At 38.3% G+C, this 15,814-nt stretch overlaps 1 protein-coding gene across 3 annotated transcripts in view; it reads right to left on the bottom strand.

Moving 5' to 3' along the window:
* The window catches only part of ARHGAP29 (Rho GTPase activating protein 29), a 73,176-nt gene extending 57,398 nt beyond the window's left edge, over window positions 1–15,778 (bottom strand). For 2 of the 3 annotated variants that reach the window (XM_042819712.1, XM_042819713.1), the window contains exons 1-4: window positions 15,674–15,778; window positions 15,523–15,578; window positions 859–902; window positions 156–239 (exon numbers count right to left, since the gene is read on the bottom strand). In XM_042819712.1, the coding sequence (XP_042675646.1) occupies window positions 156–239; window positions 859–902; window positions 15,523–15,533 (139 nt within the window). In that variant the 5' untranslated portion in view covers window positions 15,534–15,578; window positions 15,674–15,778. Of the gene's footprint in view, window positions 1–155; window positions 251–858; window positions 903–15,522; window positions 15,579–15,673 lie in introns of all 3 variants that reach the window. The other variant, XM_042819714.1, reaches the window with a different exon arrangement.
* Window positions 15,779–15,814: the final 36 nt, after the last annotated feature.

Genomic DNA, 15,814 nt, shown 5'->3' with positions numbered 1-15,814 from the left:
AGCTATAGCAGAATGTACTCTGGAGACCCCCTTCTACTGAGTTAAGCTGTTTTGGTGGGAACACATGGAGGGAATTCACCGTGAGTACCCCAACTTTCCCCGTGTCTCAGAAAGGTGGTCCCCAGGTACAGTGGGGTGCCTGTAAGCACGCTTACCATGGGGTAAGGGTCTAGGAGACGAGGGCAGCTGTTGAACAGGAAGGTTCAGTGACAGGTTCTGTCGATCCCTTTTCAAGGAGACTGTAAAAAAACTGGAGAAACATAAACTAGCCTCTCAAAAATGAACACATTTCTTTAGAAATTGAAAGGAAATGCTTGATTAGAAGGTGCCATTTTAAAATCAGAAACCTATTTCCATGGAGGATACATTGAATATCTCGTGGAAGTCACAAGAGAACTCTGGGGGCAGAGATGATGTTGGAGTTTGTACTGTTCTCTAATTGTAATTAGAGAACAGTATGTCAGCAGCTCCCTCTGTGACTGCAGATGGTTCTTGTGCTTTGGTAGATGCTGCTGGTAGCTGTGCTGGGAACAAAATCTGGCATAGGCACAAGTCTATGGGGAAGAAAATTCTGTTCTTCTAGAACCAGAGGTCTGAACTGAGGGAGCCCACAAACTTAGGCTGCTTCCTTCATTGCCACCCCAATACTGTTTTTTGTGGAGTGGTTTTGGGGACTGTGCTCCTCAAATAACCACCAATTCAAGATTTATCCAGGTAGCAGCATATAAAGGCAACACTGGCAGTCCTCTCTCACATAGGAATGTGACTCCGGTGCTGGCTGAGCATTTGCCATTCAATTTCAGTAACTCCTTCAAACCAGTAAAAATGCCTGAGACAGGTTTGACTGCCAAACGTTACCGGCTTTGAAGTCTGCTGGCGGGTAAAAGCTGTATGTCGGTGACCTACAAAAACATCAAACAGTGTGTCAGGGAATACTGCTGCAAGAATTGGAAGCCAAAGATCCAAGAGGAAATCTTCAAAGATAATATGAATAGACTGCAAAGGCAGAAGATGTACGGAAAATCAATAAGTGATCAAGGTCAGACAAACAAAAAAATCTGACCAGAACTTGGAAAGGAAATAGAAAGGACAAATTTGCACTGTTTCTTTATTTTCTCATGTGTACATGTTCTGTGTAAGCAACAGCTATCTTGTCTTCAGGATAAATGCATCAGTACATCCAGAATATAAATAAATGCAGTTAATTCTTCAAAAGGAGACCAATAATTGATATCGGTGTCTTTTTCTTCACGTACAAATGTAGCGCACTACAAGTTTTTTAATAATCTGATATATAGCAGTGTTAAAAATATCTGTTATTAAAAGGCATCATCATCATAGATCAGATTCTTCATGTAACTTGCCAGAATCCAAGTGTGGAACCTACAAGTCTTGGTGTAGGAAACTTACTGGGATGTGGATTAATCTCACTAGTAAGTCTCTCTATCACTTCTGGAGCCTTATCTCTCAAGTGAGGAATTTTCAGCAATGAAAGTATAATGTGAGAAAATAAAGTTATGTAGAAGGAACTTTGGAACGGAAGATAACAGGAACATAGGAATGATCAGGCTGGGTAAGATCAAGAATTCAGTAAGACCAATATTTTGCATCTCATAATAATAATGTTAAACTAATGTTTAAGGAAGGTAATAAGGACTGGACAGGAATATCTACCATTTTCCTTGAGCTTCGTGCCATTTGCAGCTAAGAAATGTCTAGAGCCAAGCATTATTTCTGCATATTTAGTAATTGTCATGGAATTCTTCTCCTGTGGACTTTTGCAGCCATCTGCTGAGATCATGTAAACTTCTAGAAACACCAAAATCTTAGCAGGGAGCTTCACAGCTTAAAAAAAAAAAAAAAAAGTGGTGTTTTTTTTTTTTTTTTTTTTTTTTTTTTTAGTTATTTTGGGGGCATATAGGTGGGAGAGGAAGGGTATTGTTTTTGTTTTGACACTTGAGGATCACAGCTTTGTACTGAAATTCAGCCTGGGTTTCTGAATCTGGCTCCTGCTGCAAAACCTGATCTGTGAGTGCAAGCTCTGCCAGAACAAGCTGCAGGAATGGGGCCTCCACCATTGCCAATGCACAGTGAGTGAAACCAATCAGTAAGGAGAAGAAATTAACAGCAGTGTATGACCCTGCACATCAAAACCAATGGAGGATATTTTCAAAATGCTATATGGGACATTTTGAGTGCTGTGTGTGGCTTAGTATGTTGCCACAGGGCTTTAGTTAAAATTCCATTGTTTTTTTTTTTTGCTTTTGTGAATTTCTGTTTTCAATTTTCAGTGTAGCAGTGTTACCAAATATGGGATAATCTGCTGCTGCTCTGGACATGTGTCACTGTTTCTGCTCTGAAGATGGAAACCAGAAATTGATTCTTCCCCTGCCCCGTGGGAAGCACTGATTCCCTGTAGCTTTTGTAGCAGAGACAGAGAAGCTTATAGGCAGGTGTTATGTTAAATCAGAACTTTCCTGGTTTGCACTCATAGAATTTAAAAATAGAAAGATTGAATACAGCAGACAAAGCTGGAAAGGGTTAAGCTGTTCAGATTGTCTGCTTTAGGTGGAACATAAAACTTTTTTTTTTCCTTAAAGAGGAAAATAAACAGTTCACTTATCCCTAGGGTGGTAGCAAGCCCTAACAAGGAAAAGCAGGACACATTCCTTCCTTCCTTTACAACTAGTCACTGAATTGCTCCCAACACATTCCAGATCTGGTAGGATAACTTAATTGTCTTCACCTGCAGGCCGGTGCCTGAATTCCTGACAGTTAATACAACACCTATGGAGTGAGGCACCACAATTTCTTTCTGATGAAAGTTTGTTATGCACCCACTCCCATGGTTGTTAGTATTTTCATAGGTTCATTTGCATCTGAAGACTTGGGAGTTTCTTGGGTGGAACTGTGTCTGAAAGTTTGAGCCTAGTGCTGTCATCAGACGAAATGTCTCACCGGAGACTTAGAACAGATATACGAAAGGAGAATTGTTTATTGTAATAAGTTGTGGTTAGGAGTGAAATTTTTAATTGCTTCCTTTACAGTGAAAGATCTGTACGGAGAAGGGAATGCTGCTGGTTTGCTTTCGCTGGTGGTGAAACAGGAACATTTCTGTAATGATTCCCCATCAGGTGTGCAATGTTTTCCCATAAAGCAGGTGAAATTTTGCAAATTTGTTCAGGCAGATGAAGACCATAATTGCTGTCCCAGAATATCCTCAACTTGTGCTCTGGATTACAGTGCCACTTTTCTGCAGAATGTCAAGAAGGGTCCCACAGTGCAAATCTCAATGAAACGTAGATCAGGAGCACACCAGGAAGCTTATGCCTTTTCCCGAGCAAAGAGCTAAATAATTAAACAAGGAAAATAAAGCACTTGAGTGTACCAACTCAAAGCAATTTGTTATGTACTTATCCCGTTTCTACTGTCACTTCTGAAGCATTTTATCAAATGCTTTGAAACACCATCGTGGTAAACAGATGTAAATGCTTCAGGTAAAGACTTAGCAGCTGTTTTCAGTGATATTCCATGCTAGAAAACATTCTGATAGTTTTGAGGAGGCATCAGGAAGCTCCCCTATACTGTGCTAGCACAATAATCAGTGTTAGTTCCAGCACAGAGAAGAGGCAGTTCTTTATTCGTAGAAATGAATATAAAGTAAGAGCAGAAGGTCGTTAAGGCTTGAAAATGGTGGTGAAGGTAATTTTGAAAGAAGTAAAAATGTGCAAGATTGTAACTAGGATGATACTCAAAGGAGTGAGAAAATTAGCAGTATTTTTACATATGTTTACTTGCTGATAAATCTTATTGAGTGGAATAATGGCTTAACATTACTTTTGTCAACTTAATGAAATAATTGCATTATTGGGAGACAAGAACAGAGGGAAGTTAGGGAGGGGGAAAAAAGTTCTGAATACAGAAGGGCACCTGTATTATCCTGATATGCCTCCAGGTGTTAATCCCAATTAGACTGAAAGCCTGCATAAATCAGAGCCTTGAGTTCCCATTGATAAACATATTCCCAAAAACTGCATCTAGTTTTCGCATATTGTGTACTCTTGTATATTTTGTGTATCAGTAAGTCTGTATTTTGAGCAGTGTTTGGAGATATTGCCAGTTCCTGTAGTTAATTTCAATCTGAGACAAGAAGAATCTTAAACATGTGTAGGACTCTTGCTGGAGTGAAATTAATGGTACCGTTTTCATCTTAACTTTATAAGGTTAACAAGTGTGATGCCCAACAAAAAAGTCTGTCAGTAGCAGTCACTTTAATTTTATGTTACTTTTAATTCTCTGAATAATTAAATGAACTATTTCAGTTACGTGGGCTTTCTCAGGAATGCTTTGGGGGTATGTATAAACAGTTCCAACATACCACAGAAATGCAATAGCAACCTCAGGTGGCCTTTGGTCTCCTAACTACTGAAACCTTAAAGCAAATCGACAGAGACAGAGATTGCTTTAAATACGATGAAAAAAGAAGGAATGTGCTCTTCAAATGGATGACTGATAAAGGAAAAAATAAGCCACTTCTATTGTGTATGTGAGACTTGGGACTGAAGATGAAATGAATGCAGACTGAGAAAATAACTACCGTGACTTTAGGATTGAAATAGTCTGTTACGATTACAGCAAATTCAAACGTTGCCCTCCATTAATTGTGTAACACCAGTGCTCATTAGTCCCGTTGATTTACACTTAGCATTATGGCGCCATCGTGTGGCGCAACTGATAAGTGCAGGACTCCTAGCTGCCATCAACCGGCTGTCACTGCCACCGCGAGCGACCACAGCCAAGTTCAGAGGCTACTTGACAGCAGAGGTTTCACGTCTCTCTGGCTTCCACAGTGACTACCCTAAGTTCCTTATCCATGTGAAGATCTTTCGAAGGGGAGGGAACTTTCTCGACTGTCCTAAAATAGATTTAAATACACTGCTCAACCCATGGTTAGTACAATTAATAGAAATAAGAATAGAGGAATAGGATGTGTTTGAAGGAAAAACTCACATTGAGTGAGCTGCAAATCTGCAGGATGTGGCAATGGAGAAAACTAGAATATGAATATTGCTGCATCAATTCCATGAGAAATACTTCAAATGAGTGTGAAGTCAGGGTGGCACACGACAGGAGAGCAGGTAATACACTATCTTACTGCAAAAAGGAGGGAGAGAACAGAAGTTTTTCATGTCTGATGGGTCCTTGACTGTTGTGTGCAATGAGTGAAGGGAATGTTGCAGCTCAGATGTGTGCAATAAGAGGGAATGATGTATAATCAGGTATAAAAGTAGACAAAAGTGTATTGGACTTGCAATTATGTTTGGGGGAAAAAAACCCCAAGCATTTTCTAGGCAAAGGTAGTGTGACACATTACCTTAGTGATCACTAATTATGCACACTGTGTGATGCTTAGAAATTTTTTAACCAAGTTTGCAATGTTGATAATTTTTATAAGGGCTATAAAATAGGCAAGGAACTGGTTAAAAGTGATAAGGCGTTGAACAATTTTTGGGAGGTGAATCCAGGATAAAAGAAAGCTATCAGACTTTAACGTAGTTATTAGTGACCCTGACATGAATGTTATCAGTGTTTTATTGACCAAAAACTAGAAGGTATCATTAATATGGAGGAGAGATGGGGTAATTATGCACAGGGAAAAACAAGGTTCATCTCAAGAAATGGAGACATCAAAACAGAATGAAACTCAAATTATAATAATAATTATTATAATTATAAATCTCTAAACTCAGAATAAAACAATATAAACTACAGAAACATGTCTTGAAGAATAGTAACAAAGAAAGTGCTATAAGACAATAGTATTTGGAAGTAGCAGAACAGGCTGATGTAGTTGATGCGTGTAAAATGTGATGAAGTAAATCTTGATGTTTTTACAACCACCTGAAGTATTTTCCAGCAGAAAGAGGAGATTAAGGCTGGTATGAATTCAAAATGGAATGTACAGTAAGCCCATATGCAGAAATGACTACTGAGGTGACCAAAGGAAGAAAAAGTCTGAGATTAGATGTGACATCACCATTACACATAAATGGTAAACACCAAGGATGAAGATTTGCTAAAGCGAAAGGGCAATGATGGTGAAAAACAAACAAGTAAAAACTGGCCATTTGTAAATTAGCATCAGAATCTAGATCCTAAGCTAGATGAGTAAATCTCTAGAACAAATATCCACTTGGAACAAAAACTATCTGGAGGGAGACCCAGAACCATACACTGTATGCTTTCATGCATGGAACCAGTCTCTCTGGAGTGCTACGGAGTTTTCTGGTGGTTTCTCTTAAAGAAATATTGAGTGTTCTGTAAGCTGCCAGCCCAGCTTTACCTGCGGTGGGTCAGGTATTGCCAAAGACTAGTTGGACATGTTAATTTATGAGAGCTGCCAGGAAGATGCTGAGTGATACCTTCAAAGCTAAGAACGCAGCTAAGAAAGATATCTGTGCTGGAATGAATATACAGTGAAGAGTCACAAGTGTAGAGTAATAGTCTGTTTTGATGGCACAGGTTGAATGAGAGTTTTGTGCTATTTCAAAGTTCTTGTTTGCATTAACACTGCCTTGGGAAAGCCAACAAACAAAACCTACGAACAAATCAAACGTGAAGAGCTAGATTAGGTTCCCAGCCCAATAATTCACTACCATGTATACAATACAGTTCTTTAGAGTTCTTTTATTAATTAGTATCTGGGAGGAAAACCCAAGCTACTGTGTTTTGGTTGTGTGTTAAAGTATTTATTTCTGTAGGTGGAGACTTTCTAGATTCAAAGTAACCTTCTGAGCATTTGTACCCCCTATCTCACATTTGTCTGACTTCTTTTTTTTTCTACTATTTCTCTTACAATTTTTTTGCTGTTATATTTCAGCTTGGTGATGGAATTCTGAGAATGGCAAATTCCAAGAGCACAAGTGGCAATAACCTTAAAATATTAGTGCGAGGGTCCCCATAGGATTGCACTTTGCATTTAAAAGGAAGATGATGAATCTAGAACACTTAGAGATGAACCTTACAGTTAGATTATTATCAAGAAGTTTGAAAGGTAAGTTAAATTTTATCGAACCACTGAAGTATATATTTTATGTAACCACAATTGAATGAACTTGGTATCCATGCCTTGCCCTCCAATGGGAGGTCCCATTATCCATCTGGAATTTCTAGGAAATAATGGCTATGATTTTAAATTAAAAATGTAGGAACTTCGTTTTTCTTCCTTCCCTTGACTTTCTTCCTTGTTTTAACCCTTCTTGCTCTTCTGAGGTTTTGGTTAATATTTTGTTTCCTTTCTTTATGGAAGGCAGAAGTCACAGTGCACTGCTGCTCATAAAACCTTATTTTATTCACTCATTCAATCTTTTCCTCACAAGTTGACTTCCCAGTACCAAATGCACAGGCAGTGGATGTGCTATGCTACAAAAGCCTTGCTTCTGTTGTTAACAGAAGCTTCATATTTTCCTTAATGTGAAATAAAAAAATAAGAGACATGTTTCTGAAAGTGAAGGTCCACCAGTAACTGGAACAACTGCTTCAATGTGCAACAGCAACGACAAAGCTGTTGAACACCCACTTGAGAAACAGACATTTCAGTGGTGTCTGAAGTAACCTTTGCAAACTGCCTACAGGGACTGCTCAGTACTTACATATCCTGATCTAGTGCTTGCTTCAAGCAACTTCATTCATCCTCCTCTTCTCAGAACTGCAGAGCTTTTTGGACTGAAAGGTATTTCAACAGTATAACCGGGACAACATAACAGCTGCTGATTTATTCAGATCATCACATAAGTCAATCCTGAATTACAATTTCAGATGTTGAAAATCTAATACACTTAAAGATTGACACAGGTGAACTTGAAGGACAAACGTATGGTGCAAAAAATTTTAGGAAAAGAACTAGAAAGATAGAGTTAGTTTCTTTTGGCTTAGTTAACATAGACCATCATTAGAGGCCTGGTCCATATCTAGTATTTGCTCACTTTGGATGCCTGTTTGTGCTATTCCCAAGTTAGCAAGAGATCAACTAGGGTGTGAACATTCAGTGCATTAACTAATATGTGATGATAACATGCAAACTTGCCCTTACATGTGGTAAAAACTCTCACTCCAGATAAGAGGGCAAATTGGCAGATGACATCTGATTTGTAGTGATGTAATTTGGATGATGATTTACTTACTAGTTAAACTGTGTATTTTCTATTTATACATTCTGCATTAAGATGAAGTTTGTGGGTTCAGTCTTGCTGAGCTGGAGCAAAGAATTTTGCCCTACCCTATAAACTCTGCCCTAGCTGGCAGGCAGGAGAGGACGAGCTTTCAGCTGTGGCTGAGGGTGTAGCTCTACGTAGGAAGGAACAGAGAATTTTCTCACGTTGGTTAGACACATAACTTTGTGCCTTAAGGCTGAAGAGTAATACGATTTCTTTCTGTTGGAATAGGATAAAACTTCACTATTTATTTTTTTGTATAAAGAGGATTAATTTATTTTCTGTACCAATAGAAAAAGTTTGGCTATGTATCTGTGCATATAATATTTATGTACACATGCATATGTGTATTTTTGTCCACAGAAACTTTCAATTTTTTTAAACATATAAAGCACCAGCCTATAAAGTATGAGGGTAACAGTCCTGATGGGCAATTACATTCGGACAGCTTTTTCATTTCTTTCACTGATGAATTCAGTTTCAGATTATAATTTTCTGTGGGCATGAGCTATACTAGAAACCATGTAAGCAGTATCTCCAGCTGCTGAACAAGTTAATGCATGTTTGACTGCAAGCGCTGTCTTGGGCACTAGTAATCTAAATAACTTAATATCTGTTGTTAAATACAGTATCAGTAGCATCACAGAACTATTAGTAGTTCCAAATATGTAATATTAATAAATTTGTAATAAAGACATTATTAACATATCTTAGTAGCAATATACTAAATGTTGCTAAGTAGTAGTAATAGGAGTAGTGTAACAGTAAGGTCCTTTTACAAAAGAAACAAAAGCTATACCAGCACTCTTTCTGTGTGTCTTTGTGTTAAGTTCTGTATTTCTTTAAAAGTTTGCTGTTTTCTTCACATTCCTCGGGCCCACCTTCTGCCTTCTTCTCTGCTTATTGATCTCATACTTAACAAAAGCACACTTGTGTCACATTTCTTATTTTTACACCAGATTACACATTTTGATACCTATTCTACTGTTTCTAAGGAATGTGTTTCTTCCTAACTCTTCCATACAACTATGAGGTTCACCATGTTAATAATGTTATTTTTCTTTTCCCTGATCTTCTCCATTCCTCTCTTTCTATACCATCTTTGCTGAAGTCAATCTTGGATGGTCCTGAAGGTAACTTCCAGTCTTGTTCTTCAAGATTTTATGATCTTTAATAAATAATGAAGTCTCTCTTGCTTTCCTCAATCAAAATCAAAGATTTACTACTCACCTACTTTCTACACAGTTCAGCTGAATTATTTCCTGTCATTTGACAAGTCATCAGTCATTCATGATTCACACCTTTCTTTGCTGCTTCTTACGCTGTTACTAGTGCATTCCTTTTTAAATTTGAGAATGAATTCAAACACTTACAAAGAAAGCAACTAGATCTCATCTATACACTGATTACAGTTCTACACCAGCACCTCAGTTATGACAACTACTGAAAGTCAGAGTGAGCTGCAGAGCACTAGAAAGCCCCTGTCTTTTCCACTGGTCTTTTTTAAAAATTATTTTTATTTTTTCCCCGTTTTTTTTCCTTGATTTTTATTTTTTTTTCCTTGATTTTTCTTGTTTCCCACTCCCCCCAAAGTGTTGCTAATTCAAATAGTTGGATTCTGCATGTGTGGAGTAATGCTGAATAAATCTGCCACAGAGGTGGTCTAAAACTGCACAAGAGCCCTGAATTGATGCTACAGCAGGATGCAGCATTTAATTACATCACTTCATACATTTTACCACTCTATTGCTGTCTCATTCAGTGAATAGGCAGTTATTTAGAGTTCATTTGAAAAATTCACTTCTAATTGCTATTTAGCTCTAGCCTTAAATGAATGCCATTCAAATACTATGTTACATTTAAAAATGTATTATTATTGTATTATTTAATGTAATGTTACATTAAGAAATGTAAAAAATGCTAATTATTAAAAAAAAAAAAACTGTTTTTTAAGCAAGCTCCACTTAAATTGCAACTACTTAGCAGCACAAAACACTTCTGCAAATGCATCTCTAATACACATTTCTCTTAAAAAAGGGAAAATGCATTTAATGGCCAACTTTGTGTGTGTATCCTGGTGCAGCATCCTGCAGTGATTCCATTTAGCTGCCTTAGCTGCAGAACTATCATTTTGCTTCCCATTGTCACCTACTCATATGTTGTCTCCTAAAATATTTTGTAATATATGACAGAGCAGTCCTGTAGGCAACAGCCTCCTTACCTAGACAGTCCTGATCTACTGACTAGTACAGCTTCATGCAAGAGCTGCACGTGAACTTCCTGTCAAGTGTCCTACTACATCTCTACCAGAAACTGCTAGCTCAGGTACCACAGATTCCTTGTCCAGACAGTTCCATCTCACATCTTACTAAATGTAAGTACCTTCTTTCAACCTTTCTCCTTTCTAGTCAATTAACTCAAAATCCCTCCTTTCTGTTTACCGCTTCAGCTCAGTGTCATCCTACTATTTCGTAACACACACCTAGTCTGATCTTCTTGCCCAACCATTTGATTCCCTCCCAATACCAGAATCATTGTTCAGCCCCTCTAATCTCCTTGCTCAACTAGTCTCCAAACCTTTCTTCCACTGGCTTCCCAATCAGGGTGTCTCAGCCTTCCTCTCTACTTACTCTAGTGCTAAGACACCTCAATTTATATAGCCTTTTTTCACTGATTTCTTCTCAAGCAATTTGTTTCTCTTCTGCTCTCAGTATTGTCTCATCTTAATATGTTCCTTTCATCCCTTATCTGGTTTTATTCTCCAGTCATTCAGATCAATAGGATTATTCTTGAAGCCAACAACTGTTACCTATGCTCAGTTCCTGTGCCCAGCTGTGTTTTGGTGTGGCACAACCATTACAGGAAAAGCCTTTGAGCTTGTGTAGTACCTGATTAACAGATAACTGACTACTCAGTCCACAGGGAGGAAGAGTGCAGAGACTGAAAAATGTCATCTGTAAGGAAATCTGTTGTGAATGATTACTTTATAGGTTGATATACTTTGCAGGAGCTGAGAGAGATCCAAGCCTATTTCATGATGGTCTCTCCAGCCCTGCAGGCAGCTCCTGGCCAAGAACTGTCAGAAAAGGCACAGAAATCTGTTTTTCAAAAGTCAATAATTTGGCAGTGTTAAGCAAAAAAAGTGAAGAGTTTATTCAATCATACTATGAGGATGTTGTGTATGGATTGTTAGTGTATAAGCCATTAGGCTCATAGACTGTCCAGTGTCTCTAAAATAGCTAATTAGAAGTGTTGCTATAAAAATTGCCAGCTTGTGAAACAATGGGTGGAGACAGGAATTCAACTCCAGAAACCCACTTCAGTTACCACATTGTTTCTCCATTATCTGTCTTGTTTCAGCAAGGTGAGTGTGTAGCAAAACTGTAATTGAGCAGTGACAAATGCTCAACAATAAAAAAAAGTTAAGAAAAATTCTCCAAAAAGTATTGCATATGGAGGAGAAAATCTAATTATCCAAAAAAAATCTGACCCAGAAAACAGTGATTAAAAAATGCAGTATTGATCAAGAATGGAAGTTCAGTGTAGGTGACAGCAGTTTTCAGAAATGACAAGGAGAAGAGTTTGGCAGAGTGTAAAGATTGGACTCATTATTAATTTCTTGTAATTAAGGAAATAGATTTTAATACATTGTGTGTAGTTCTTTCTTGTATTACATTACTGTCCTATCTACATTACCGATGTTAGAAACAAGCTATAACAATTCAGGTTTCATTTAAGAACTTCTTTTCCACTTTTTGATGGAAAAAAGAAACATTTTTTTCTTGCAAACATTATTCTAAGTACAGTAGAAAACTGAAATGGATTCTTTCTGGCCTTCTATCTTCTGTATCTAACAAAACATAAAATAATACAATATTTGAGATAAGTTAGAAATAAATGTTGAGCAGTGATGTAACATAGCCTTTGCATCTCCAGAAGCTGTACAGGTCAAACTAAGTTCTGATTCACTTCTGGAAGAAAATAAACATGCTGAACAGGAACCATTTTTACACCTACTTCACTCATTCCAAAGAAGATGGGCAAATGAAGCACAAAGAACTGGCACTTAATAAAAGCAGAGAACTGCATTTTGGAGGAAAAACCTAACTCTACATTTATTTTACACAGGCTGCCAAGGATAGTGATTCATGATAGAAATATCAGCATTCTAAACATCACTGTGAACAGCACAGTGAAGACATTTTTCCATTACAATCTCACCATGTTATTCACAAATTTAACTTTCTGTCCTTCCCAATCTTAAGTTCCTGGGGCCCTGCAGGAGGTGGGTAGGGAAAGGGCAAGAATGGTAAAGAACAAAGAAATGGAACCCCTTCCTCTCCCTGTTCAGCAGATGAAATAAAGTTTACATCCATTTCAATGCAGAGGCCCCACTCTGCAGACTAAACTCATGGCGTAATTGGCATAATATTTCAGGGAGGTGGAGGTGTGCTTTTTTTTTGAGTGGCAGCATATCCACATTACTTCACCCCCACTGGTGTTTCAAGTCATGTGAAGTGACGAAATGTGAAATGGTTCCATCTGGTTGGTATTAGTTATATTGACCAAGTTGGCTTTGGAATAATCCATATCTTTATTCATCACACATATATACACTGATAAAAATGAGACCTCGCTCAGCTTCAGATGAATCCTTTCCTTCTGTTAAAAATCATGCAAGAAACTAATACTCTGGCACAACAGAACTGGCAAAATCTTATCATTTAACACTGATGCCTGCATTAGTAGAGTATTCATTGATCCCCCACAAACTATTTCAAATTCTAAAACTATAAACTGAAAGAGGCTGGATAAACACAAGAGAACGCAGATTTGACAGAAGACACCGTATCGGTCTCTGGAACTGACCTTGCTCTACTAGCTAGCACAAGTGAGTTTTCAAATATCACAGTAACATCAAACAAGTGAACAATCTTGCTGAATTTGTATGAACTTACATGTCAGGCAAGTGCAAGTCTACAGAATGGATACCAGCACCATAGAAACTACTTTCAAACTTAACTTGTACCTTACAGCTTACATCAACTTACATAAATTAATTTCATTCCTCTGCTACCTGTCACAACACTTGTAAATTGCTCTCCCTGCTATTAATGTTACTGAGCCTACAATAAACAACATGGTTTTCATTTAATTATTAGATATGTTGTTCTCAGAAACCAGCTGGTTGCCAAGTATGCCAAGTGCCAACAGCAAATAATACAGGTTCTTCCTGTTCTAAGAAAAAAGAAATCAGAGCATCTTCTTATTTGTTAACCCAGGCTCCATTTAAAATAGCTGTATTCACATGGTTACCAGTTGGACGAAATACTCCATACAAGTTTCTAGCACTCCCATCGTAAATCTATTCCCTAAAACTCAACAGGTTAAAATCAATATTGAGTCAGGATATGATTTGAGAATCTAAACCGTTTAGCAATTTTATCACTGCTTTTTATTAAACAGACATTTAATTTAATGTGAAATTGAAGCACAACATATTTTGCCCAAGCAAGTATTTCAGGAGTTGCACTGCAAAAATTGTCAGGGAGTGGATCCAGATTAAAAATTAAAACCTTCCAATTTTTACCTGTCCTCCAATGTTACTTCTCTAAATTATTTCATAATCTGGTTTCATAAACCAGTATAACTGAAAATATGGCACCCTGTATGGAAAGCAGCAGCTGGGCTGAGAAGTGCTTAGGTGAGTACTTCTGCTTAACTCTTCAGACAACAGACCATAGTAAATGGTAAATATGGTAATGGTAATGTAATGGTAAAAATTTAAATAGTAAATATGCTTTTTCTATTCCTAGACATTTCAGTCTTCCATAGCACAGTCTCAAGTTTAAATGGCTTTCTCTCTGAATGTTTTTACATAGATAATGAGAAGTTTGAACCATACCATTAACCATATCAAAAGCACAGGTCTCAATTTGATATTGCTTCTTCAGGGAGGCTATGCATGCCATTATTAAAACAGATGACACTCATGGTAGTTTACTTTGTTTTCTTCTAAGCTCTGCCTTTTACATTTGAGATACCTCTGAACTAATGTTGTCATTATCTGCTGCCTTGGAAAACTCTTCCAATTGACTTGTACCAAGAATGCTGAAAACACAAAGTGACCACAACATGTAGAGTACTGAAATACAGCAGATCTCAAATTGCAGAACAAAGAAGGAACTTCTGTCACAAAAGCATCTGATCAGTGTGGATGATTTTACCACAGATATGCTCCCCAATGTTGTTGGAAACTGATTAAATAACGGATCAATAAAAATCTCGTGTTTCGGACTAAGTTCTACTGCAAAGTTTTTTTGATAAAAAACAACATTGAAAAATGAAGACAGTAAATTGAACTGTGAGAGAACTCAATGCATGAGACAAGTTTCCTAGAAGATAGCAGGCATTTGTGAAATTATTTAAAACAAGGTAGAAGATGAATGAAATACAGGATGTGGTTCTGGGTAAACTCAAAAAGCGGGGTAAGGACAGAAGATAAATGTAGCAGAGCACAAGTCATGCAAACAACGAAGGTCAGCATGGCCTAAATAGATGGACATTGTGTGTACACAGTGTTGGGCTATATTTGAAAGATGGTGCAGTGGAAGGGTAGAACCAACCTAAGTTTATGGAGGGAAAAGGATCTGTAAAAAGTCTCAATACTACAGTGCTCTTGATCCCAGCACAGACAGGGATGAAAAGTGGCAGAGATGAAAACTGTACCTCAAAGAAAATTTCTAGACTTTCATTTTCATAATGATTTGAATATATGACATTTTATTTGATGAGAATATTACTGATTTTTAGCTTTTCGGATTTACCTACTGTCAAAATATCTGAAACTTCAAAAACAAACAAGTAAATAAAAAACCCAACAAACACCCACCAAGACAGGGCCCTCAACTCTGGGCAATGCAGAGAGCAGAATTTTGATACACAGTAAATTTCATAATGTTTTGCGACTCTGACGTATATTTTCCAGAGGATCAGAATACACATGGGTTAGTTTACATCCATGTACCGATGCTTTAAAGCACAGAGATTACCAAACCATCCGAGACACACAAGTCAGTGCCAGAGAACTAAATCGAACAGCCTTTTCTCCAGCGCTCTACAACATGCGAACAACTTGTCCTGAGACCCCAGCGTCGGCGCCAAGACACAAACTCGCCCCAGGTGCGACGACAGTGATGCCGGCCCGGGTGCTTGCGCTGGGACAGGAAAAGCACCTACAAGTAGAACAGGTTCCGCGGGGGCGGGCCGTGCGGCTCTGCCCCGGCAGGGGAGGCTTTTCTATACTCACACTGGCAACATGTTCCTCTCTGTTGAAAGTTAAGCTTGGCAGCTCCTCTCAGGGCCCTAAAAGAAAGACAGTATGGCAAAACTGACATGAAAGTCTTCCTGGAAGGGTTATTTCGCGCTGCCTTTACCCGTGTACGACAGTGGGAACTCACACGGGCGTACAGCTGCGCAACGAGCCGCAGGAGCCGCCAGGCCAAGGTGCCAGAGGGAGAAGACGGGAGCCGGGCACGCCGCACCCTCGCGGCCCCTCAGAGGCGCTCTCCCGTCAGCCCACCCGTCCCCTTTCGTCCGCC

Source organism: Centrocercus urophasianus, unplaced genomic scaffold (assembly GCF_019232065.1).
Source record: "Centrocercus urophasianus isolate 14NV4802_14NV808 unplaced genomic scaffold, USGS_Curo_1.0 seq_18, whole genome shotgun sequence".
Classification (NCBI taxonomy): Eukaryota; Metazoa; Chordata; class Aves; order Galliformes; family Phasianidae; genus Centrocercus; species Centrocercus urophasianus.
Note: the sequence above shows the minus strand (reverse complement) of the source record. Positions and strands in the feature narration are given on the sequence as shown.